This window comes from Strigops habroptila, chromosome Z, assembly GCF_004027225.2.
Source record: "Strigops habroptila isolate Jane chromosome Z, bStrHab1.2.pri, whole genome shotgun sequence".
NCBI lineage: Eukaryota > Metazoa > Chordata > Aves > Psittaciformes > Psittacidae > Strigops > Strigops habroptila.
This window is the reverse complement of record NC_044302.2, coordinates 74,654,127-74,680,041: the sequence shown is the minus strand read 5'-3', so window position 1 is coordinate 74,680,041 and position 25,915 is coordinate 74,654,127. Positions and strand designations below refer to the sequence as shown.

The window sequence follows — 25,915 nt, the reverse complement described above, 5'->3', positions numbered from 1 at the left end:
TCCAGGAACAAAGAACCTCAGCTATTTCAGACAAACACTAGTCACATCACCTGTCCAAGCATACCACCAGCCCAAGCAGCTAAGCCAAAGCTTTGTGTTTGACAGAAGTGAGCGCGCCTTTTTTCTTCTGCTTAGTTCCTGAGGCAAGCAGTGGGTATGACTTGCACATAGAGCTGTGGCTGTTTGTTTGGTAAGAAAATTAGAGCAGACTGCTGGTAACATGGTCTTAGTCCAACCATTATCTGCTTTAATATTGTACGTGTAAAGGAGACAAGCCTTTAAATTACTCCAAAGATAGAAAGAAACATTAATGCCATCACTCTAATGGCTTGTTTACTGATGTGGTAAAGCAAAGCTCATTTGAGATGTTTATTTTCTTTTATCCTCACAAATTTTGAAGTTTCAGGAGACAAATAAAAGCTGATAATACGTGAAACTAAATTACTACACTTGAGCTGTTTGTGAAAACGTTGTACCAGCATATATATAAGCCAAAATACCACGAGGTATGTCATATTCAAACAAACCAAAACAGTAATTCTGGATATAAATGGGGAATGTAGCAATTGAATATTTGAATCATAGGCCGACTACACCAGTTCTGTCCAGAATAATCCAGATAACAATACAATGTTGATCTTATCCCTTTCAATCTCGGATTTTACAATATGAATCAGACAACTGTGGAAAAGGAATGAAATGTACTACAGTTCCACCATAGATCAAAGTATCTGACAGTGTTCTTGAACTCATTTCAAATCTCTCTGCTGCCCCAGCAATTCTGAACACTTGATTTTAGAGATGCTTACCACCAAAAAAAGTGTGATGTTTGACCACATAACACAGGTCTTTTATAAAGAACTGGTGAAAAGACTTTTCATGCCCTTTAAGGATGTCTACCAGCTCATTGCTGACTATTGGGTTCCCAACCCACCTTGTTCTTATTATACCACATCCAGATAAATTTGGTGATTTCCAGTCCAAAAGGTGGAATTAACCAGACTATCTATCATCTTGCTTATTTGTGCAGCACATGATTGTCATATGATTTGGAAATTTGCACTCTGGATAGCAAAGGAGCAGCAGAGAGACCAGGTCAGAGTTTAGAACTTTCATTGTAACTCATAACCCTGACACCCCAAGTGAGCATGGGGACCAGGCAACCCCCTAGCTGGGCTGAGCACCATCCTCAGTACAGAAGAGACTAAAAAGAGAGCCTTGTCTATAAAAATGTGTAGAAGCTGACTACTAAGCCAGCTACATGGTTGCATGCTGGGAGTTTGAAACCTTCATGTGCACTTCTCACAGGACAGTGGGGGATTGCAAGCCAGCATAGTCAGTAGCTCACCCAGGTGTCTAATAGAACGATTCAGTTTGAAATGAACGTTCAAAGGTCATATAGGCCAAACCACAGCCCACAGCAAGTGCAACCACGCCAGGTTGCTTAGGGCCATGTCCTGTTGAATCTTGAAGACCTACAAGAACAGAGATTTTACGTCCCTTCTGGGCAACTTTTTCCAGGGTTGGATCACCCTCATGATAGCTTTTTTTTATCCTAATACCTGATCAGAATCTACGCTGTTTTAACTTATGCCCGTTGCTCCCTGCCTTATCATCATGCATCTTTGAGAAAAGTCTAGCTCCACCTTTTCTTTGTCCTCTGATCATGTTGCTGTAGAACAGAGTAAGGTTTAACCCAAGGCTTCTCTTCCTAAGGCTGAGGAAACCCACTTCTCCCAGCCTCTCTTCCTCTGACAAAAAGGCAGAGTACTTCAGCCTTTTCCAAGTCACTTGTCACTAGTTCCCCTGCCCCAGTGACCACAGGCCCAGATTTCCTTAACCTTCCTTTTGTTGCCAATGTACTTAGAAAAACCTTTTTTCCCATCCTTCACCTCCCTTGTTAGTTTGAACTCCAGTCAAGCTTTGGCTTTCCTGGCTCCATTTCTACATGTGTGGTCATATGTTTGCATTCCTCCTGAGTAGCCTATCCCTGCTTCCACCTTCTGTGTGTCTTGCGTTTGAGTTCAGCCAGGATCTCTGTGTTCATTCATGCTGGCCTTTCAACAGCTTGCTTGACTTTCGGCACATTGAGATGGGTCATCCCTGTGCTCTCATGAGGCTGCCCTTGCAGATCAACCAGGTCTCCCAGGCCCCTTTCCTTCCAGGAGTGGTTCCTACAGGATCCTGCAAGCATTTCCCTGAACAAGCCAAAACCTACTCTTGTGAAGTCCTGGATCCAACTTACTCCTCTCAGGGTCTTAAACTCCTCAAGTCTTGTTGCTGCAGCAAAGGTTGCTCTTGCCCTTTCCAAATCCACTTGTGGATCTAAATCCAAATCCAAATCCCACTTGTGAGTTGCAGGTCCAACAGATCACCTTCCCTCACCAGTCCATCAGTCATGTGCATCAAGAAATTATCTTCAACATGTTCCAGAAATCTCTTGGACCACTTGCATCCAGCCTTATTGCCCTTCCAGCACGGTGACTAAAGTCACTGATGAGTACTAGAGTCTGTGACTGAGACTTTCTCCAGATGTCTAAAGAACGCTTCACCTGCCCCCTCTTCTTTATCAGACGGGATGTAGCAGATATCCCTTGCAGCACCACCTGTGCTGATCTGATTCTCTGATCCTTATCCACAAGTTCGCTATCGGCTCACCACCTGTCCCAAGGCAAATGTGTATGACTCCTTCATACAGAACTCAATCTCTCTGCCATCCCTGCCCACCCCTGTCTTTCTTGCAGCACTCTAGTCATGACAGCTAACCCAGTACATTATCATGATCCTAATGAGGTCTTAACTCTGCAGCTGTGCATAGACTTTCCTCTATCTTGTTCCTCAACCTACATGGATTTGGGTACAGGTATTTCTGATGGGTCCTACATTATGCTGCCTTTACAGGGGAAGTGTGAAAGCCTCTCCTGTCATGCTGTCTCCCAGGTGCATCTATCTGCTCTGCATCTTGAGCCCCCAATTCTCTCTCAAGCCTGGGCAGCATCTCCACAACTTTCAGATTGGTTGTCAAATTGCTGCCTTCATCTCCATTGGAGGAAGTTTCCTATAACTATCATATCACTTTTACCCTTCATGTAGACACCAGGTTCAAGTTCAGTAGGCTCTGATCCTATATGTCTGATTTGAGCAGATAGTCCCTAACTCAACTTCCCTCTGGCACCAGTGCTCCTGCATTTATTTTGAGTTGCTACTTGGCATAGGGATTTGGGAGCTGACCTTACCTGACAGCCTATAAAACGGTTTGTAGTTAGAGCATCAATACTCACAAAATCCAGCATCTATGCTTGGGGAGGTGAAGTCAGACTACCCCGGTTTTCACTAGACATGCTGCTGGAATTATTAGGAGGTCTAGACAACTGCGCAGAACAAAAGACACACCAAAAGCTTCTGGAGGTCCTCAGCTACCTATCTTCAACAGCAAGTGCAAAGATAGATGTGGAAGCAGCATTATATTTCACATCACAAAACATGAAGCTAGTACCAGTAGTAGTTTTAAGTCTTCCTAGCCCCTCTTGCTGCTTAACTGTAGCAATCAGATGAAAATAAGGTGACTTCAAAAGTAGCCTGGAAAGGAAGCAGACAATCAGACACTTGCTGAGTTCAAAACACTGTTCATAAACAACAGGAGAAAAGTAACAGAGGAGGAAAGGGGTGTATGAGCAACATCTACTTTTAATAAACTTGCTAATGAGTATGCAGTAGGAGAAGGGCATGTAAGTAGCCACAACAGATGTAGCTTTAAAACAAAGAAAGAAAGAAACAAGTCTTTGCTTATTTTGCAATAAAAATTTTTAGAAGGATGCAATTTGAAACAGCCCTGAGGAAAAACACCCCCAAAACCAAACCCAAAGTTGAATAGCTCTAGTTTACACACTATAGGCCTCCCTACTTTCTATAGCTCTGCAAAGTTCTAACAAGTCTTTATTTCAAAAGTTATTTAAGCTTATGCAGAAGGTTCATTAAGCACACAAAACCTCTTCTTTAGGAAGCATTCCTGAGCTCCCCTGCACCAATTAAGCCTTTCACCTTCATTTTTGTTGTTTTAAAGCAGAAAATTATCAGAAGCACAGAGGAAGCGATCCTTCCTTACCAAGACTCAAGATGTTTGTGGAAAGGAGTATGAAAGAGGTACTAACCCATGGAGAAAAGCAGAAGCATCTATAGCAGAGGACTATCAGCCCTTTGAAGACTGCACACAATATAGATCCCATGTGAATGTAAAAAAAAGTGATTTTACAATTCAAGCTGGAAAAAGTGCCCAACTTTCTTTTAAGATGTATAGCAAAGTAAGCCTTTATAATTGTCACTGGCATATTACAAGTAACATCAACAGCCTGTCTCCTAGGTCATTGATAGTATTTCCACAGAATACTCTAAAAACTGCATCATGATCACTGGCAAAGATGAGTTGTTTCAACAAGTGTACTAAGTTTCAAATAAAATACTGTAAATCTATAGGTTCATGGTCTATACCTATCACCAACAATTCAAGGCTGTGAACTAATGTCTGGATTTTCCATTTTGAGACTTCATGTGTTAAACACAGGGCAAACCGTTCATTCTGCCCTGTCTTTACACAACTGACACTGCAGATCCAAGTTATTCCTGGAAATCGCGTCGGTAGGAAAGCATGATCAAGAAACGCCACCTGCTGTCTCCTGGATCACTGTTCCAAAAAGCTGTTGGAGTGCAACAACATGCTCTAAATTCATGTTTCTTTTTATTGCAGGAAAAATATTTAAATACGATAAACAGCAAGCCTTCGGATCCTCATTTGAGATACTGCATAAAGTTTTAAGCAGCATGTCCTACAGAAGACTTTTGCAGTGAAATCTACAAGAAAAGGACAGCAATTCCCTTTGAAATACGACCTGTTTTCTCCAGATTGCTCCCCTCCCCTCCCCTTCCCTTCCTCCCTCCAAATATCTATTAATCGGATTTCATAATGTTGGTTTCTCTTGAATTTCAAGGTTCATCCTTAATTAAAACTCTATATAAGCAAACTATACCATTGGCTGCAATAATATAGCGCATATCCTTTCCCTGCGGCTACCCCCAAGAAATGCTTTCTAGTGACTCAACCCAGGACATTCCAGCCATTCCAAGCCAGCAAAACCCTAAATGTTTGCTTAACTTTAGACAAGTTTGGTTTCCTGATCTTGGGCACTGGGAAATTAGATGCCAACCACACTTGGATGTGCTACACTAAGCATATGGCTGAAGAATCTTCTGGACAAGAGCCAGTGTGCCTCAGCACCTTGGTGCACCAAAACGCAAATCTGTAAATACATATGAAATCCAAGCTTCCCTAATGAACAAGCTGCTGTGCAACTTGAATGAAAAAAATTAGACTTCGTTTGAGTTAATGTGCATGAATATTAGAAGTTGCTCTTTTCACCTCCCTTTTTTCCTAACGGAGGATGTTACCAGTCTTCTACACCACTTCCACAGCAACCTTCAATATTCTCATGTTCAATTGTCTGAATATCGTGTGTGTTTTCATTTGAACCTACCCTTCTTGGGTTCCTGCTTTCTTTTCCTACCGAAGTGCTGTTAGTGCCTTTCTCTCTCAAGACAAAGAAATGGTGTTTCTTTAAAACAAATTATAGCTTGAGTAAATCAGCCTCAAGAAAGCAAATAGTCAAGGGAACAAAGAATGGAAAACATCAGCTATATTGGTAATTGTAATAGAAGTTCTCGTTACTTCAGTTGCAGGTAGGATACAGCCTCAGCCAGGCACCTAACCAATTCAGATTAAAACAAACATGTGAATCTCAGTCCGAGGATGAATCAACTTCTCGCAATTAAATCAAGTTTGAAAGCACTAAATAAGAAAATGAAACAGAATTGACCTTACATATTTGCTCTGCAACAGGCTAAATGGATAAAACTATCCTCTATTACTGCCAACAAAAATGTAGTTTTACATCAAACAGTTGTCCTGCTAGTACTAGCCAACCGAGTAAACTGAAGAGTAGTTCACTCCTTTTCTTTTTTTTTGGAAACTAATCCTTGCACACTGCAAGCAGTCTTTACAAATCCTGTATCAAAGTTATTTCTGGAGAAAAGATTGGGAGATACTTAAGGTTCTATATCAGAACCGTTGGAATAATTTCCAACTGAGGGAAAAAGATGCCTTATTTCCTCTGATTCTCTTGAGATGTACAGAATTTGAATAAACAGTTAACTTCCATACTCTGGACTGCGTCTGTCCTTTTAGTCAGAACATTATATCTGATGAAGACTGAATTTTCTACCCACAAACCACAAGTCAGGTCAGATACACAAATTATTTTGGTCATTTCCATCAGGATGTTTAGCATAGGAAAATTCTGATTTAAGTGCCTGAGGAAAAACCTCAAACCATTCTATCACTCCATTTACAACCAACACACAAATATCCACTGTCATGGCTTGTTTTTATCATCAAAATTGAAATGTGAAAGCTACACGATCTGTATTTAAAATGCAGTTTCACACAAACAACTTAAATAATTGCTCATTGTGGAGGAGAGGAGATGACATTTTACTTGAACCTGGCTCCTAAGAGATGCTAACAGCAGTTCAGTGTGCCATCAAATATTCAACTATTCCGACAATAGATTCGACCGAAGTGGTTTAGCAGCTTGATAGCCCAATTGCTTCTGGTTGAAAGGCTTTGCAGGGATCTTCTTTGAACTAGGAATCTGGAAAAGCATGTCTTCTAGTGTGCACATGGTTATCCGTCCTGAAGCTTGTAGTTTCACACAAATATCTCTTAATTTGGCAGAAAGGTAGGCATTTTCTTCCATCTTTTCCCTGACTGCAGCCAGCTAAGTAGGAGAAAATGACAGACTTTTACAGTTCAGCAAGTGAAGATCTCACTCAACCACCGTATTGAAGGCAAGCAATCACTCAAAGAAGAAAAAAAAAAAGGCACACAATGCAAGACCTATGGCTAATGCAGTGACTAGTAAAAAGAGGATTTTATGCATCACCGAATACAATACCACACATTCTACATGACCAAACAATGATGGAAATGCACTGGCTATCTATTAGACAGAATTCGTTAGATTTAAAGCCTCCTCAAAATGTACAGTCCACTTTTCACTCCTAGTACAGACTATCACAGTTATTTTCTATTCAAACCCAGAAAACATAAATTGCTTCCTGAAATCTACTTTCCAGATCAGCACAATTCTAATTATTATTATGTATCACACTAAATGTACAGTATAAATAAAAAAAAGTCAAACTATAGAACACTGAGAAGTGCTGTATGGCATATACAGAGTCTGAGCTCAAGCATAAGTAAATCTCTTAAAAAATCTTATTTATCAATAACCTTTTATGGAAGGAACGGATTAGGACTAATGCTTAGTCTTCTTAGGAACTGTTACAAATTTGCCTAACAAGACCAAAATACAACATTGACAAATGCAACATTTATCGCAATGAATTTACAAAATGAAATGGTGCTTAAGAAAAAATTCTTTTCAACACACGAGTTAACACACATGGGCTGTGTTTTGAAAGGTGTGCCCTACTTCTTTCTAGTATTTGTTATTTTATACATCAGTTCTTAATTTTTTGTTTAATAGGCAGCAGTGAAAGGCTAAGTATTAAATTATTAACACGGTCTTAAAATATCTTGTTCCATAGACAAATTTCAGAAAAAGCTGCAGCAATGCTGCCAAGCTGATAGGGGTACATATGTGCTCTGAAGGAAGTCTCCTTGGTGATCAATATTGTAAAAGCTTTCTTCAAATAGTAAAATATAGTAAAATAGCAAAAGCTATTATTTCCCATATCCCATTTCCCTGTGTAGCATCACAGGTCTTTGCAAATATTACCAACCTAACAATATTGCTGTGATCAGAACGTTATTCTCATTTTTACATCAAATGAAAATAGCACAGAAGGCAAGGGATTAAATTACTTAATGCCACTAGGGAACACTTCATCTGCATTCAGATGAAATCTGAGCTCCTAAGAGCAAGATCCACAATAAAAAAGGGAAGTGGACAGCTAAGTGCTTTATCCAACAGTACAGAAAGTCAGTCAGCAGCTTTGCCATCTGACTGCATCAAATTCCAAACAACTTTAGTAGGGTGAACTCAGGTACCTAAAGTTCTGTAGCTGAACCACCATCATCATGGCTAAGCCAAGCACCACGGACCTCCTCTCATTACTGTACACTTACCACCTGCTCAGAAAACTCGATTTTTTTCACAAAGGGAGGAGTATCAACTTTCACTGCTGCCTCTAATGTCCTTATTACTTCTTCTAGCAAACCAGATCTGAGCTGGACAAGAACCTTAAAAATAAAATAAAATCACACAAATAGTACTTATCATCAAAATGCAAATTTAAAAAAAAAAAAAAAGTGTTTGAGGAAGACATGAAGCAATGCAGGAAAAAATACATTTCTAGACATTGCACGATAAAAATCCACTAATCATGAAGGAAGCCGAAGGAATGATAGATTTCCACAGAGGTTTAGGGTTTTTTTTTTGCAGCTAGGACCTGGAAAGGGTGAGCCTGGAGACAAGGCTCCTCTGGCAGAGCTGCATTAGCTGTTCTTGCATAAACTGTTTTTTTTTTTCCACAGCTTAGAGAAGTTACTTACTGGGCACATTCAGTAGAATTTCTCTCAGGTTTTAGACCATGCAATTAAGGAAAAAAAATGTTCCATGTACGTGAGGTTAAGGTTCAAAGGGCTGTAGGAGGCCTGAAGTGGGCAGAACACAGCTAAGGAAGCCATTTACTTGGAACTATGGTTTTTTTAATCTCTCGCAGCAAGAAAGCAAAAAGTCACGATGTCATAATTAGAAATTGTTCATGGTCTATACCTCACAGACATAGGACTGGTTTACTTTCCATTCCCATCTATGGTAGGAAGCGATTTTAAAAAATGGTGGGAGGATGCAACAATTCAGAAAGTACTGACAATTTTGTCACTACAACTGACAGAAATTGTTTGTTCGCTCAAAACCAAGCCGAGCAACAGTACCAGTACACGCCTGTGCTACTAAGAAGCTGGAGTTCTGTCACTGCACATGGGAGTATTTTGTCCAGTATAGCATAATTCTCTGCAAGATTCTAATACAAAGCAAAGATACTTACTTTAAGATTATTGTATAGTTTGCTCTCTGTTTTCAATATCTGGGAACAATACAACTTGGCTTGCAAAACATCATTCTAGGAAGTAATTATAAATAATAAAAAGAATACGGTTAAACATATAGGACACACTTTGACAAGAAAAGTTCAAGAAAAACAACAGTCTTCCAGAACTTTTCAGTGAATCACAAACCAGCACCTAGAATCCCTTCACCAATCCATGGGTCACCAAGATCCATAGATTCCAAACAGCATCCAGCCTGTGAAAGGAATACTCCATGCTGGAGCCCCCATGTCATCTGGATCTTTAGCACAGTACTGACAGTACTCCCTGCCCCGGACCGGCCAGGGAAAGAACCATGTAACCAACAGTGAACATGAGAGCACCTAAAAGATAAAAGATCTACACACATGCCCGATTTGGCACAAGTCAGAGTATTTAAGTGAACTGCAGTATATGTTAATGTGGGTATTTATCCTGCCCAGCACTTTTAACCTTTTGGACATACACATTTACAGTACTGTGCCTATGCTATCAACTGATCTGTATAGACAGTAAATGTTACGCTGACATTTACTAGACTAAGCTTCGTTACTTGGGATCAAGAAACATCTTACAGCAAGATGTACTGTCAAAGATCATGCAGCTTAAGGAATGTGGAGCATTATTCTGTTTGCAAAACAAGAATTTTAACTGATTTTTACATAAAGCAACATCATGAAGGATGCTTCATGTTGCGGAGACAGATATTTTGTTTTTTAACCTCAATGCCAATGAGATGCCCTGTCATTCCATCATGTATATCAATAAATTAATTCAATTATGCTATTGTTCAGTGTCTCTGTTCACAGAGACAGTGCAAAAAAGACCACAGAGTGCATAAGAAAATTTTAACAATTTTACTTAATTCATTCAAATCCATGAACAACATCAAGGCTCTTACAGTGCCTCTGGGCTCTATTTAGACATGAAACACAGAAAGTTCAGAATTTCCTCAAGTGGTATATGCAAATTATCGGCAGGTGAAATGCCAGACTTTACAATTTTCTAATTGTTATTCTCTTGCTCAGTCTTTCACCCTGTACTGCCTCAGAGCCTCTCCATATCAGTGCTTAGGCACATGAGGTATATGAAAACCTCGCCCTGAAGACATGTTGTGCAGAAAGACAAGCCATCTCCCAGGCAGTAGGACAATACATATCATAGCCTTTGAGTTTGCCTCCCAAGATAAACATTTTTAAAAGATGATTGTACAAATATTTTAAATTATCATTTTAATTATATTTTGAGGAAACCATCACTAAACAGCAGTATCTGAAGGACTGAGTCCATGGTGACCTCTGACTAATTAGAGAATTTCTACATTCACTTTATGTGAGAATTGCCTATAATCCTAATCTTTCGGGGGCCTAAAAGTTCTAGTACTTGAAGTTATTACATAGCTCAGTTATGCTTCCTCTACGTCAGCTTCCTTTCATTGACCATCTTACAAAAATAAAACTAGAGAGATTCAGGCACAAATCAGAACAAAAGGTACTGTACCTGCTTCAGAGCAGCTGCCACAGCAAAGCAGTATGCTCGCAGTGGTAATGTGTCACCTTTTAGCTGGGCTTCTTCAAGCAGTTTTGCACAGATTTTGCAAGATTCCAGGTTGTCCTGCATAGAAATTTCAAACTTAAGTTGCACTTGTTATCCTTGTGATCTGAAAGGACTGTAGGCAACTGCAATCACATTCAGAAGGCAATCAGAAGTTAACATACTGTAAGATCAGCAATGCAATCCGTATCTGAACTCAACCAAGCAGATTCTATGCAGCACTTCTTGAAAAACATAACACCAAAATACAATATTCAAAGCTACAGAGTTCAGAAGATGGTAAAAATAACTTCCCTTATTTTAACAGCTACACCTCACCCTATCTGTTTTGGCTTCTACAAGAGATAAAGCAATTCCAACAGCATACTAAAACCAACAGACACTTCCCACTTTCCAATCACTCCCAAGTCAGGAAGAAAGCTGATGTTTTGTCTCTACTTTATTCTAAATACTACCTTAGATAGTTAATGAAAATCAGTATTTCCTAAGTATTGAATTACTTGACACCATTATAATAAAGAAATCTGTGTATGTGTATATTTGAACATTCAGCGACTGTTAGCCTTTCTTACAAGTTAAATCTTGAAAGATGTTTCCAAATTATATATTCTAATACAATAGCTTAAACATTTGCCTGTTTTCCAACACAGAAAGCTTCCATTATTGCTGGGACTACTTTCAATAGGAGTCCGGAGTAAAAGGCAGTAAGTTTGCCTGTGTGTTATTGCACAAATCACCAACTCTCGAAAACAATGTTCCTCACACTGAAAGATATGAGTAGAGCTAATTGGACTTTAAACAAAATCATAGCTGCCAAACTTAAAAGCTAGCAGTAGGAAAGTTTTGTAACAACTGGTACCACCAATACAGAAAAGAGCCTTCATATTCCTTCCTAGTACGATTTTTGTTCCTACTATTCAAAGTGTCATTCTTCCAAAATACTGGCCACAATTTCAGGAATAGGGTCATCTTTTGGATGTTCAACGGATGCTTTTGCATGTCTCTGCTGAATGATTTGCACAGCTTGAGAAAATATCTTTTAGAGTTGTCCTCTAAAACACTTCTCTACAAAGATTAAACATTAATTCCTTTGTTTATCCACTAGCAATAATCTGAGCTTTAAGCCTTGTAGTTTTTTCTGTATTGGTCTCTGGCATAGTCATTCAAAAGAAACGAAGAATTAACCTGGTAAAATCCAGCACTGCTTTCAATGATACCAGGACCCTTATTTCCAGTATTCAAGTAGTGCATCTTGAAGATATTTCCCTTTAAGATTTTTTATGAAGTTTCTTATGTTGCATCATGAGGAAAAACACTTTTGAGCTTCATGGTTTCTCACCTACCACTAACAGCTGAATCAACAAGTTAAGATTTTCAAAAAGCCCCACCTAATCCTCTTTAGTGCGTAAAGGGTTACTACAGCTTATTCCCTTATTGATAGTATCTTATCTTCATTAAAAAAACAAAACAACCCACCAAAAAACCAAAACAAAAAACCCCCAAAACAGTAAAACACCACACATTTATTGTGGCTTTTAAAACAACTGGGTGACAGTTTAGAACCATTTCCCCTCTATTTTTATCAATTCACTAATCAGCTAATGATGGCTCAGATTCTCTATTGAAAACACAGGTAGGGTCAGAAGTAGCAGAAAACAGAAGTCTTGGGAACCTCCTCCTGTTGCACATGCCATAGATCCAAGGGTTCGGACAGCAGGCCATGGAAAGAACTATGTAAAGATTTTAGGGAAGAAACTACTGGAGACTGGGTAAAGGATACCTCAAAGAAACACAGTGAGTTTCTCTGAAAGCTTTTACCTAAATGGGCAGTATATAGACCAAGGAGCAACCCTGAAGTGGTAAATATTGCTTCAGTGGATGCTAGTAGTAAACACCAGCATATAAACTTGGTTTGTAGCATAGTGTCAAGAGTCTTCGCATATTCATAACTTTCTAAAAAAGGCACCTTCTACACAGAACTGGTAACAACCCTAAACTGACTGTAACCATCAATCTCTAGCTTTTTTTAAAAGCAGACATCTTCCGCAGCTCTTCCTCAGCTCTGTCTACTGCCCCACTCCCCAAACACCAAAGCCACATGGCTATTCATATTGTGCATCATATTTGAAAAATCATGGCAGCCAGGTGAAGTTCCCAATGACTGGAAAAAGGGACATATAACCCCCATTTTCAAGAAGGGGAAGGTGGAAGACCCGAGGAACTACAGACCAGTCAGCCTCACCTCTGTGCCTGGCAAAATCTTGGAGCAGATTCTCCTGGAAAGCATGCTAAGGCACATGAAAAACAACGAGGTGGTTGGTGACAGCCAACATGGTTTCACTAAGGGGAAATCCTGCCTGACCGATTTGGTGGCCTTCTATGATGGGGCCATGGAACTGATGGACAGGGGCAGAGCAGTTGACATCATCTCCCATCATCGCAAAGCGTTCGACACTGTCCCGCATGACATCCTTGTCTCAAATTGGAGAGACATCAGTTTGATAGATGGACCACTCAGTGGATAAAGAACTGGCTCGATGGCCACACGCAAAGAGTTGTGGTCAACGGCTCAAGGTCCAGTTGGAAAACAGAAACGAGTGGTGTCCCTTGTTACTGTCCCCAGGTATCAGTGTTGGGACTGGTCCTGTTCAACATCTTTGTCGGCGACATGGACAGTGGGATTGATGCGCCCTCAGCAAGTTTGCCGATGACACCAAGCTGTGTGGTTCGGTTGATCTGCTGAAGCGAAGGGATGCCATCCAGAAGGACCTTGACACGCTTGTGAGGTGGGCCCATGCCAACCTTATGAAGTTTAACCAAGCCAAGTGCAAGGTCCTACACCTGGGTCAGGGCAATCCCAGGCACTGCTACAGGTTGGGCGGACAAGAGATTCAGAGCAGCCCTGCAGAGAAGGACTTGGGGGTGTTGGTTGATGAGAAACTTGACATGAGTTGGCTTCAGTGTGCGCTTGCAGCCCAGAAAGCCAACCATATACTGGGCTGCATCAAAAGAAGCGTGACCAGCAGGTCGAAGGAGGTGATCCTGCCCCTCTAACTCTGCTCTCGTGAGACCTCACTTGGAGTACTGTGTGCAGTTCTGGTGTCCTCAACATAAAAAGGACATGGAGCTGTTGGAGCAAGGCCAGAGGAGGGCCACGAGGATGATCAGGGGCTGGAGCACCTCCCGTATGAAGACAGGATGAGAAAGTTGGGGCTGTTCAGCCTGGAGAAGAGGAGGCTGTGCGGAGACCTCATAGCAGCCTTCCAGTAGGCTGCTGAAGGGGGCCTATAAGGATGCTGGGGAGGGACTCTTCATTAGGGAATGTATTGGTAGGACAAGGGGTAATGGCTTCAAACTTAAACAGGGGAAGTTTAGATTAGATATAAGGAAGAAGTTCTTTACAGTGAGGGTGGTGAAGCACTGGAATGGGTTGCCCAAGGAAGTTGTGAATACTCCACCCCTGGTGGTATTCAAGGCCAGGTTGGACAGAGCCTTGGGTGACATGGTCTAGTGTGAGGTATCCCTGTCCATGGCAGGGAGTTGGAGCTAGATGATCTTAAGGTCCTTTCCAACCCTAACTATTCTATGATTCTATTGCTATTTCCCACGACCAGCCCTGATTCATTAGGACTGAGAACTTCAAAAGCACCATATAAATTACTGCTTAGCTACCGTTTTAGGCCAACTCCTTTTTATCACATATGTACTCAGTTTCGTTGTATGAAACGGAGAAACCTGAGAAAGTTTCATCAAGTGGTATACTTTTTCCACAGCTAGTGTCTTTCTTACTAAAAACATGGGGAAATTGAAGAATGCTTTCCTACGGAGTTTGGGAAAGGCCTAATTTGGCATTTAAAATTGCAGAACTGATTCAAATCTGGAGAGGAAGATCGAAATAAAAAAGTCTGGTGAGCTCACTTCGCTACAAAAGGGAAACAGTTATAAGGAAACACTTGTAGAACCTATGTAGCCTAGTTTCTTACTGTGTTCATGCTCTTTTTCTCTGAGCTAAAAATACAGTTAAGGTCAAGAGGCAGCCTGTCTCTCATTGAAGGCATTCATTTAAGTTTCTTTTCTCCACTCAGCTGCCCATTTCCATCAGGCATGTAGGAACAGATTACCTTTGAGAACTCTAATTCTTGTCAAGAATGGGTGCAAATACAGAAATGGATCAAGGTTACTTGGAGGGAAAGGGGAAAAATGCATGGGAGATGTCTGACAGAACATATCATATATATGCCTTGTTTCTTAAGGAAGCCAGACTATAAAACCAACATTGAGGCTCAAGCACAAAGCATAGTCTGAAGAGGTACACAGATCCCAGGAAAAGAACACTATCAGCTAATCACAGGGTGTATCAAATTTGCTCTTCAGTGCTTATGTCCACGTAAGTTTTTAGAGATCTGCTTTGTGACATTAGTTTGCATGGGAAGCTATATATGTGTACTCAATGAAGCAATTTAGGACTTAAATATGTCTAAAATATTTGTGCTAGATAAGAAATAATGACTGGGAAATTTAAAATTCCATAGAAAAGGAAGACATAGAGAAGGCATTTCAAATCCTTTTTCATCATATAAATTGAAAATACTCACCAGTTTGTAGCATATTGCAAATGCAAGTAGATAGGTTTCTTTGCTGAAAGGTATACCTTGTTTTTTCATTTCTACCAGAACTTCCAAAGCACCTATCAAAAATACATTAGTGTTATTCACTTCACAAATTTAAGGCTGTATATTTTGTAACAGGGGTGTGGGGGGGAGGGGGAAGGCAACATGGAATAATCTTAGTAGGTGTATTTAAAAATATGAATGCAAATTGAAATCTGTTGTTCAAAAGAAAAAAACCACAAACCAACAAACATTTAAAAAAGTTTAATTTAGAGTCAGTTGGATGTAAATATTTCTTGCTAGCAAGAAGGTTTTCAATCTACATTAGCATCCAGCCTTACTGTTCTATTATTTTCGTACAAATCCAAAAATAAATTCTAGACACTTGACAAAGTTGCTTTCATTCTTCCTAACTGCCAAAAAGTCAGCCTTTTAAACACATAAACAAAGCTTCCACCATTTTTTGGAAGCTAACAGCTCCTCAATAACACACACACTCCATTACACCACCACACTGCATTGAGGCTCTGATCCAGTTATTTTTACAGTCTCGACTTCTTTGACAAGCTCTAGACTTACATTTCCCAAACATCAAGAGACTAAGCGCTGTGTGTTCGACAAATTTCAAATAAAGGGATTTGCTTGAAAAAGCTCACTCCACATCCAATTTAAGATTTTGTCATGGAGTGTCTTTTCAGACAGATCAGGTGATTCACTCTTATCCTCAGAAAGGACCAAACTGACTTGAAACACTTGACTTAAAATACTGCAGTAGCTACTCTGTATGGGCACACTAGTAGGACAAACCAAGAGAAGACTGCAGCCTGGTTTTGTTATCCAAGGGAAAAAGGGTACTCTTCCCCGCTCTGACACAAATGAAGAACTGCCAAAAAAAGTTGTGGAAGAGGATACTGTTAAAAAAAAACACATAAAACAAACTTTGAATAGAGAAAACAAAAAGCTATGGGAAATTACAAACCAAAGAGAAGTTAAGCCTTCAGAGAAGAGGGTTAAGGAAACAATTCCCCCTGGATAACTACAATTCTGTGCAACTAAGAATGGTAAGAATACCGCTAGAAATGCAAAACAGACATAGTCTTTCATTTTTAGTACACCCTACAGTGCAGCTCATTCACATCTACACTGATATACAGGATGTTTGGCCTTTGAAACCATAAACCGATGAGTAATATTCATTAAAATATACATGTATTTATACACATGCACTTACAATGAGAAGCATCCTCCTCAAAATGCATTTGCCTTAGCAAACACAGTACTTACTTTCAAAATGGCCCTTTTTAAATAACATCGTCATCAAAATATGGAATGACGTACTCTCCGAGAAAAAACCACGCAAATTCTGGAGAACAGACATACAAACAGAGCAAGAGTAAAGAAATTTAGGAGAGTGAGCATTCTTACTGTGCACAGCATCTTGCAGGTCTTCCTACTGGAATAGGCCCATCTTCATAAGTTCCACATTTAACATTCTGGGTTCCCTGACTGTCCCTCTGTCAAGTTACCTCTAAAATACCAGTGATTCAGTATGGTCAAAAGCTTGCTAAACTTACACAGAAATTTCCCAGAGATTCCCACTACCAATTTTTTTTAAATGACAGATAGTGACTTCTAAGTTGATGCAAGCAACTCCAAAATCTCAGCAGAAATACAGCTTGCAGCTCATTAACAGTATCTTTAGTGTAAGGTACCACCACCATGAAACCAAAAGAATTTTTTGCTCATCACAGTATCAAATGATGAACAGATCAGTACAATGGCTTGAGAACAGAGTAGCAGAAGAAAGAGCAAGTATATTTTACATTCCACTTCAATGACACTGTGTGCTGGAAATAGCCATATAAAATGCCACAGGTATTAAGTCTAAATTTCTGCAGCAGTCTGAAGAAGTGGTACTGTACCTTATTATCCATTAGTTACTAAGTCCTGCAAGTACTGCAGGATCTGTCTTAATGAAATAGATATTAATTAAAAAAAAAAAATCAAAACTAAACAAAAATCACACATAGTTTTACATGTGCCTAATTTAAGAACAGTAGCCCAAGCGAGACTTCTCCCATTTCTGGCTAGGTAAATCTCATGCCTTAATGGATTAATATTGTAGAGGTGACTTTCCATTGGCTGCCAGAGATTTTTGAAGACACAAAAATATTGCACAGAACCTTTTATATTTATTATACAATAGGCATGATTACTATCTTGTCATAATAGCATACACAGCATTTTACAGATGTTCAGAAAATAAGTCTTTAAGTTTCTTCAACATTAAAATGGCCAAGTTCCTGAGCTGATTAATATTATATCACCACTGCAGGGTTCAGAGGGAGTTTGAAGTACAAAATAATGAGATACATATGTCAGTGCAAATAACTCAAGGTATTTCAAAGGACTACTACGTAAATGCTCAGAAGTGTTCATTTCCAAGAACAACCTAATGCATCACGGGATGCAGGAACGCATGCATCAGCTGTGTTCGAGAAATTTTTTAATCAATACTTTTTATTCAAATGATGCAATTATGCAGAAGTAATAATGTTATCAGTCAAACTAGCATTTAATTTTCTTTTAATTACTGTTTTGTACTATTTTTAAAGTAAATTCCATGTAATTTGCATCCTTACATTAATATCACAGACATCCTTACTACTGCAACACATATACTTCAAGTCTATAATCTCATGCAAGGCTCGTGTAGCACATGAATTACTCATATACGACTAACAATAACAACAATATTTTCTAAATATATAGGGGAATTACCTGATCTTTGATAAGTTCTACTGCCGGTCGTTCAAGATCTAGCTCATAACATAGCCTCATAAAGAGTGGCCCAAATTTAAAACTATGTAAGGCTGTGATTCCATTCTGCTCATGGTACCTATTGGAAAGGTTGAAAAAAGGAATGGAATTTGTAAAGGGAAAACAGGTTTAAATAGGCAGCAAGATCTGTATGTGTAATGACAAGCACAATTCTCTATCTGTACCAGTCAATGACATTTAGATAACAGAAGATTAATTTTATGGAAAAAATATTGTTTTGATCAAACTAATAAATTAACTAGCAATATGTAATCTATTTCTAGTAAAGTAACCTGAACTGGATTAATAACAGAATGGGTCTCTGCCACAAAAATTGCCTGCTACTTTACCTTCTATCCACAGAGCAATAGCACAGGAAGTTGCAGCATTCTATTTTAGCAGCAGTACCTGTTCAAATACCTCAACTTTTTCTCTCCTACACTAGAAAAACCCCAATTAAAATGATAAAAATAAAGTGTTTCATTTTTTTCTTTAGAACTTCTACACTGCAATTGCTGCGAAAGCTTTAAATTACAAAACCTGCCACTGCTGCACCCAGACCAGTTCATAACAAGGGATGGCTTGGCTGGAAAACACCACTGAACACACCATTACACCAAGCCCAGGCTGGACGGAGTCTTGGGTGACATGGTTTAGAGTGTGGTGTCCTTGCCCATGTCCTTGCCCACGGGTTGAAACTAGATGATCCTAAGGTCCTTTCCAACCCTAACTATTCTATGATTCTATGATGCTTCTATGTGGCACAGTTCATTCCGCATAAAATAGGAAAGCACTTTGGTCTTGTAGCTTGACTCTCCTTTGATCCGAGAGTCTGTGAAGGGTTGGAAGATCCAAAACAAATACAGCCTTAGATTAAGGGATTAACTATGCATATGGCCACTGAATCAGAGTAAGCCCTCAACTGCAGACATAACTGGAAATGATGTAATAAAAGCAAAAAAAAATAAAGACAGAAAAAAGTGTTACCTGGATTGTTAAAAATACCTGTAAATAACTTTTCTGGCTAGTTCCACATCAGATGAAGTCTGACATAAATGCAGTAAATTTTTTAATTCAGTTTTGAGAATTATTCCATTTTTCTTTAATTTTTCTTTAATACTTTTAAAATATGGATCTGAAAATAAAACAAATTATAGCAACAGTCTATAGACAATTCCATTACCTGCATTGCATACTTGGTACCTGAAACATGAAGATACAACGAAGCAGAAAGCTTGGGGTTTTTTCACCAAGAAAAATACATAAAGCTTCATGCCTAGGTGTCCCCATGAAGTCATGTCAGACTCAGAAAACCAAGAGGATGCTTACTGTGAACTTAATTGCATTGTGTATATTATACAATATATCAAGTAATACAAATATTTTAAAGAGGAAGCAAGTTTTGTAAGTGACATTTTCTGCCTAATGTTCTTTTTCTGAAAAGCAAGCAAACAAACAAAACCAATCCCACTCAGCATTCAAATGACCATAAGAACTTCTACTCAACACTGCTTGTGCAGAAGATTTAGAGTCTCATATGTAATCTATGTATTTCCATATTATAACTATAAACTTAGGAGTTGCTGCCCCTTTCCCCCCACTCCCAAAGAGGTTTCTCTATCCAGCACATTTTCCTATGACAAAGCAAGCACAAACATGAGTCCTTCATTTAGTAATCCCAAACCTCTGATTCAGACACACCCAAGATTAAAATCACATGTACCACCTGGCAGCCCCATTCCTCTAATGGTGCTAACCCCCATCTTTGGCAGGGAAGTGAACTTTTTGGTAACAGTTGCTGGGTCACTGCTGTTCCCAAGCTAAAAACCTACACGAGAGGTGCAAAATGAGCATCCCAGAGAAAAACATATTCAGCTACTGGAATGTAATGTTGCTACATGCAAATACAAGTCCTTACTCAAGGCTGAAACGCAGAACTGAATCCTCTGAAGTCAGAAGAATGTATATATATGTATGCATATAATAGTTGAAATGTATTCAAAGGTGCATAGAAATTCAAAAAACGCCTAGGATTCCAACTGTCTTTGTATTACAGTAGGCAATTGTTTAACTGCTGTAGTTAACAGAATAACCATTACAGTTAATAGTTGCATTACAACTATAATAACTAACAGCTATTATATATTCTGTGAAATTTCTATATATATATTCTGTTTCCGCTTCTAAACCGAGTTTATTAATAACCCTAATTAAATCTTTTCATCTTTCAAGTATTAGACTAAACACAGAGTACAGAAACCATGCACACATACACACAGATAGGTGCTTAGCACATTGTTTTAATCAGTCCATGGAAGCTTCTTTTGTACAAAACAAAAAGATCTACTGTGACCTGTAAAGTCAAATATTTGGCTTCTACAAACCTGTTTTAGCAAGAGTGATTAACCCATAGCAATAAATTCAATTTATCTGAAGGACAGGATGAATAATCCCCCATGCAAGTACGTCATCATCACAGCAAAATATAGTAACATTATGACTTGCCACTGCCTGATTTAAACTCTACTTTTACTTATTATAGAAAAACTGTCATGTTGACTTTACCTCCCACCCTGTCCCAGAAGACTGGTTTATACAAAACAAAATTTGATTATTTGTCTCTTCCTTGATATACACACACACACAAAAAATTATCTACATCCTTTGGAACAGTTGTCGATTTGAATCACTAGAACACCTGCACATGATTAAACTGGTGCAGGAAGTGGAGTTTCACCTAATCTTTCTTGAATATTAAGGACAGCTTTATGTTTATATTTATGTTCCTTAAAGAAAGGAATTTTTTTATTTTTTAAACAGCTTGATAAAATTCCCAACAGAGAAGATCCACTGATCTTGCTCTTTCATAAGTTTGGAAAGCCTCTATTTGTTTTCCATATTCTGAGTATGCATACATCATCTAGAATTGGGTGTACAACTGAGAACTGACATTAGGTAAATGGAAACAAATCTAAAAGAATAAGCTAACTAAGTTTACGGAGTGGATTAAAAGAGAATTACTGGTACAGGCATTCTCTGGATAGTTAAGCAGCTATTAGGTTTTGTATTAACTCTCTCTGATAGCACATTTGTAAGAAGCAAGATTTGTAGACTGAAACAGTATTTCCTATTAGACTATCTGACGAAGTTGGAAAAGCAAGGACACAAACACTTCTGGTCTTATGTAAACATTTGCATGCTTGAAAACTTCTCCACATTTTCCAGCACACTGTAACTAATATTGTTTCACTCTACAAAGCCTCAGATCTTCCAATAATTTTAGCAACAAAATATTTGCAAGAAAAATATGTAAGTTGTTGTTTTAAATGGGGTCAATTGATATCACATTATAATGACTGTGACTGTCTTGTTTCCTAGGACTCATTCCAAAACTGAGAATGGTGATTATGAAATAAATATATGAAATAATACCTTTATTGCCATGAACTTCATTTCTAATTACCACTTTCATCCGCTGAAATTCTTGTAACTTGATATCATCTTCCGTTAGCAGATACCTCTTCCCTACCATAAGAAAAAAAGAGGAAGGTAAAGTTTTATGTCACGCTGTCTGTTTTAAGACCACTGAACTTTGCATTTATGAATTACTGTTGTTAATTACTGTGTGAGGCCAGAACAGGGGCAACATGACACTAAAAAAAGACTGCAAAAATTGCAGTTGCTCATGTGACCAATCTGAGCACTATGTCTCAGCTTCACAGAGTTAACGTCTACAAGGATGAAGAAGTATATATTTACTGGATGCACAAAAGAAAAAGTAGAGACACCATGCCTCTCCACCAAGCTAAGATACATGAGGATTCTGCACAAGAATAAGATATTTCACCCCTTTCATGTTTTTACAATTATTTATCTTCTCTTTGTTCACCACAATTCACAGTGGCACAGATTCCTTTCCTCACATCTGCTGTCCCCCCTATTGTAGAATGCATTGTTCCAGAAGCTCCAAATGCAGTAGAAAGATGAAAGGAAAAAACATAAAGCTTACTATTTGGATTGTATTAACACTCAGGAAAGCTAGTAAAGTTCTAGTGCAGTACAGACGTTAGAGGAGACAGTCATTGAACCTAGAATCTCAAAATTAACTTTGGGTGCTGACCTCAACTGTTGTGTGTTGTAAGCTCCTTTAACAAAAGTGTCATGCAAATGCTATTTGTGAAGTTTTTTGCTGCAATAAAAACAGCCCTCCACTAAATTTTTGTTTGCAACCAGTGATTTTGTAACAGAGAGTTACTGTAATAGTTTATGTTGTCACAATCTAATCTTTTAAGTTTTTGGCTTCTTAAAGAGTGATTCTAATCATGAAGGGACAAGAGCAAGTATTATCCTGACCTAGATTACTTATTCTCCTTCTGTGTTTCCCTAGCAAAATAAAAACACTTGTTTTCTATGCAGGCTAAGCATGCTAATGATACATTTCATAAAATCTAAAGAAAAAAAATTCATTAAACAGCATATTTAGCCATTAAATATAATGGAAACAGTTTCAATGGGTAAGCAAATACACTTTATTCAGCATGAAACTGGCCTGGATTACCTTGCCATTACTTCCCACAGACCCGCTCAGCTGGTCTAACACCATCCCTGTCCTGGGCCTCTTCAAAGCTGACCTGGGAATCATGCCAGTGCGGGGGGTGGTACACGCACACCACACTGCGTGGACAGTCAGTGGTCACAGGTGTGATCAGAGAGCTCGGGGCAGCAGAATTTTACCCTTCTTGAAATCAATTTGCTCTATTCTACTGCTTCCTTAAATACACACTTTACAGTGTTACAGAAAGAAACCAGTGCAAAGAGGGCCGCTGAGCAAAAAAAGAGGTAGATTAGTACGATGGTTGGTGCACACAGGCAGTGCAGGCCATCCCGGAGAAATTAACTGACCAACCTGCTTTACCTCTGGCACGCTGTGACCCTCTAAAAGGCAGGGCAGTGAAAAGTGGTGGGCAGACCACCATGCAGCAGGGATCTTCACGTCCCTGAGGTATTTAACAGAGCTGCACACTAAGCGAACCCTCCATCAACGTTGGTACAGCAGCCCAGAGGCCCAGCCGAGGCCCCTGCTGGGAGCCTTCTGACACACGTCCTTTCCACATTCCGAGGGAACACCTCAAAAGGCCTCTGAAGCCCGGTCACGGTGGTGACAACCAACAGGTGTGCCTGGATAACGTTGTTCTCCCAGAACAAAAACGCATCTATGAGGCTGAGTGTTTATTTGGTTTTGGTGACCAGTATGCAGCCACCGGCAAACAGGATGAACCGAGTAACGCTGCCCCGCGGGACAACGCTGCCGCACCAGCCCGGTACACCACAGCTCACACGGGCCCGCTGTGAGGCCCACAGGGAGCCCCTCGGCGCTCCCCCTCCTTCCATACCCCGCGCCGAGAAGGGCATCCCCGCCGGAACTACAACTCCCATCAGCCATAGGGCTGCGACAAACACCAGACCTGCCAGGAGTTGTAGTACCCGGGCCGGCCTCGCAGGCGCCAGGCAGCCCAGGGCCCCGGCCGCGCACCCCGCCGCCCTGTCCCGACCGCGCAGCCCGCGGTACCTCCAGGCGCGCAGCCCCAGCAGCCGGAGGCGGGCGAACGAACGGCGGAACGCCGCACCGCCTCCCGCACCACCCGCCTCGACCCGCCCGCGAGCACCGCCGCCATCTTGCGCCCGGATCTGCTGGGGGAGGGGCGTGCGCGGCCTGCCGCGCACCGCCGGTCGCCTCCTCCCTCGGCTCCATGGCGGTCGCCGTGCTGGGGCGCGGCGTGTTTTACAGCAGGAGGGTCCTCGGCGCCGCGGCAGGTCGGTGCTCTGTTGGCAGGCGGCAGCGGCGCTCGGCGGGGCGGGGGGCTCGCTCGCTGAGGGACGGTGGGGGCTCGACCGGGGAGGACGGGGCCTGCGGGGACGGGTCCCTGAGTCGCCCTGGTTGGCCGCAGAGCGTGAGCAGGCACGGGGTGTTGCCTCGGGGCTTCCACTTTGCCTTTATGCATATACGTAGAAAGGTGCAGGCAGGTTTGAGAAAGGCGTACCACTAGCATGTGGTGCGAGAGAGTGTTCTTAATTTGTTTTTTACAGGTATTCCACCTTGCTGATTTCATAGCTTAGTGTGGTAGGACCTGCTCTTTGGGGTCATGGGAAGCCACGTGGGGTCATATGGAAGCTGCCGAGCTCGCGGCAGTTGGTGTTCAGCACAAGCTGCTAACTCCGGCGACTGAAGCACAACCAAGAGTTAGGCTCTTTAAAGCCACCTTTCCAAAAATCCTGACTTTTGGGATGATGGGTGACTTTAATTGTGCCTTTTCAGCTTACCCGAGCAGGAATTTCCCAGTGCTGCTTCCTGGTACCTATATGCCCATGTCTCAAAAATGCCGCCCTTTGGCACTGGAACCTGACCTCCAGCTTACCTGAGCAAAGTGCTGTCGTATAGGCAGTCACTTGTGCTATTGCAAACAGTTCTTTAAAGCCTTATGCTTGCTAGCAGTATCCTTAGCTGTGAATGAGCGTACGAAAGTTTATCCTTACAAAAAAACAACAACAAACCTGGATCTCTTGTGTGCCTCCTTAACCAACATAATGAGAAATAGCTTCAAAAGAAAACCCACCAGTGAGATAGACTGGAGGTTAGGGAAAATTTCTTCACCAAATGCGTGGTCAGGCATTGGAACAGGCTGCCCAAAAAAGTGGTGGAATCACCATCCCTGGAAGTGTTCAAAAACCGTGTAGATGAGGCCCTCAGCGATATGGTTTAGTGGTGGACTTGGCAGCCCTGGAGTAATGGTTGGACTTAAAGGTCTTTTCCAACCTAGTTGCTTCTATGATTCTGTGATTCTAACCAAACAAAAATACCTCTTTTTCTTACCTTCCGACTGTTTGGTAAAACATTGTATGTATTCTCATGTTCTGACTGTGGAATTCCATGTACCTGGTCTTTTTGACAAAAACTTGCAAAGATGTTCAGATGTGTGTGTATAATTTCATGTCAGAAGAATGATAAGGAGAAAAATTGTTTCACACAAGAATAACAAACTTTTAGTGGTAGCAGATAGATTTTCAGATAAAGGCTGTAAGATATTTGTTAAGAATTCTATGTAGCATAATAATGTCTATTTCATGTTTATTAACATGAATTTCCACAACCCTTTGCATGTATTTCTATATATTCCTTCAACAAATTTTATCCACATATTCATCATGCATTTTTAAGGCCTCATCATCTGTCAATGATGCGCAAACATAGTTCTTCCAAATGAAGCATTTTCTATTGCGTTTCACAAGCTGGAGTGCCTTGAGCAGATTTCAAAGGTGGCACAAAAAGGTATTTGGAAAAAAAACATTTAAAAATATTTGAACAAACTCTACATTTCACTAGAGACGTGAAAAAGGGAGATGAACAAAAATGGAGTATTTCCAAGATTAGCATCTACTTTTCATTTCCAGTGAGACAGATCTTTACGGGTGAAAAAAATAACTGTACAACAACAACAGACAAGCTTTTTGGTGTGTATTCCCTTTTTTTTGTTTATGTGTTTATGCCTACATATAGCTAATTGTTAGCATTTGATGATAAAGGCCTGTGAGCACAAAGAAACTATGCTTTGTTTGGGTTTTCTTCTGCATTTACAAATTTATCATTTTCTTAAATACAGAGTTTAGTTTAGAAAGATTTGTTTCATGCTGAAAAAAACTTAGGGGAGAGCTTTTATGTTTTAAAAATGACGAGGTGGTGGCTCATCCACATACAAGGAGTCTGAACTGG

The 25,915-nt window shown here is 40.2% G+C and overlaps 2 protein-coding genes across 2 annotated transcripts in view; one reads left to right on the top strand and one right to left on the bottom strand.

Moving 5' to 3' along the window:
• Positions 1–329: 329 nt before the first annotated feature.
• PTCD2 (pentatricopeptide repeat domain 2) lies at positions 330–23,888 on the bottom strand (the record flags this gene model as incomplete). Its single annotated transcript, XM_030470567.1, has 10 exons — positions 330–6,827; positions 8,201–8,314; positions 9,124–9,198; positions 10,664–10,777; positions 15,313–15,404; positions 16,612–16,690; positions 18,109–18,226; positions 19,153–19,282; positions 21,580–21,672; positions 23,717–23,888. Coding segments are annotated over 10 exons (1,212 nt in total), but the record flags the coding sequence as incomplete, so codon positions are not given.
• Positions 23,761–25,915, top strand: part of MRPS27 (mitochondrial ribosomal protein S27) — a 50,624-nt gene continuing 48,469 nt past the window's right edge. The window contains exon 1 of the mRNA XM_030512805.1: positions 23,761–23,961. Within this exon, the coding sequence (XP_030368665.1) occupies positions 23,898–23,961 (64 nt within the window). The 5' untranslated portion in view covers positions 23,761–23,897. The remainder of the gene's footprint in view (positions 23,962–25,915) is intronic.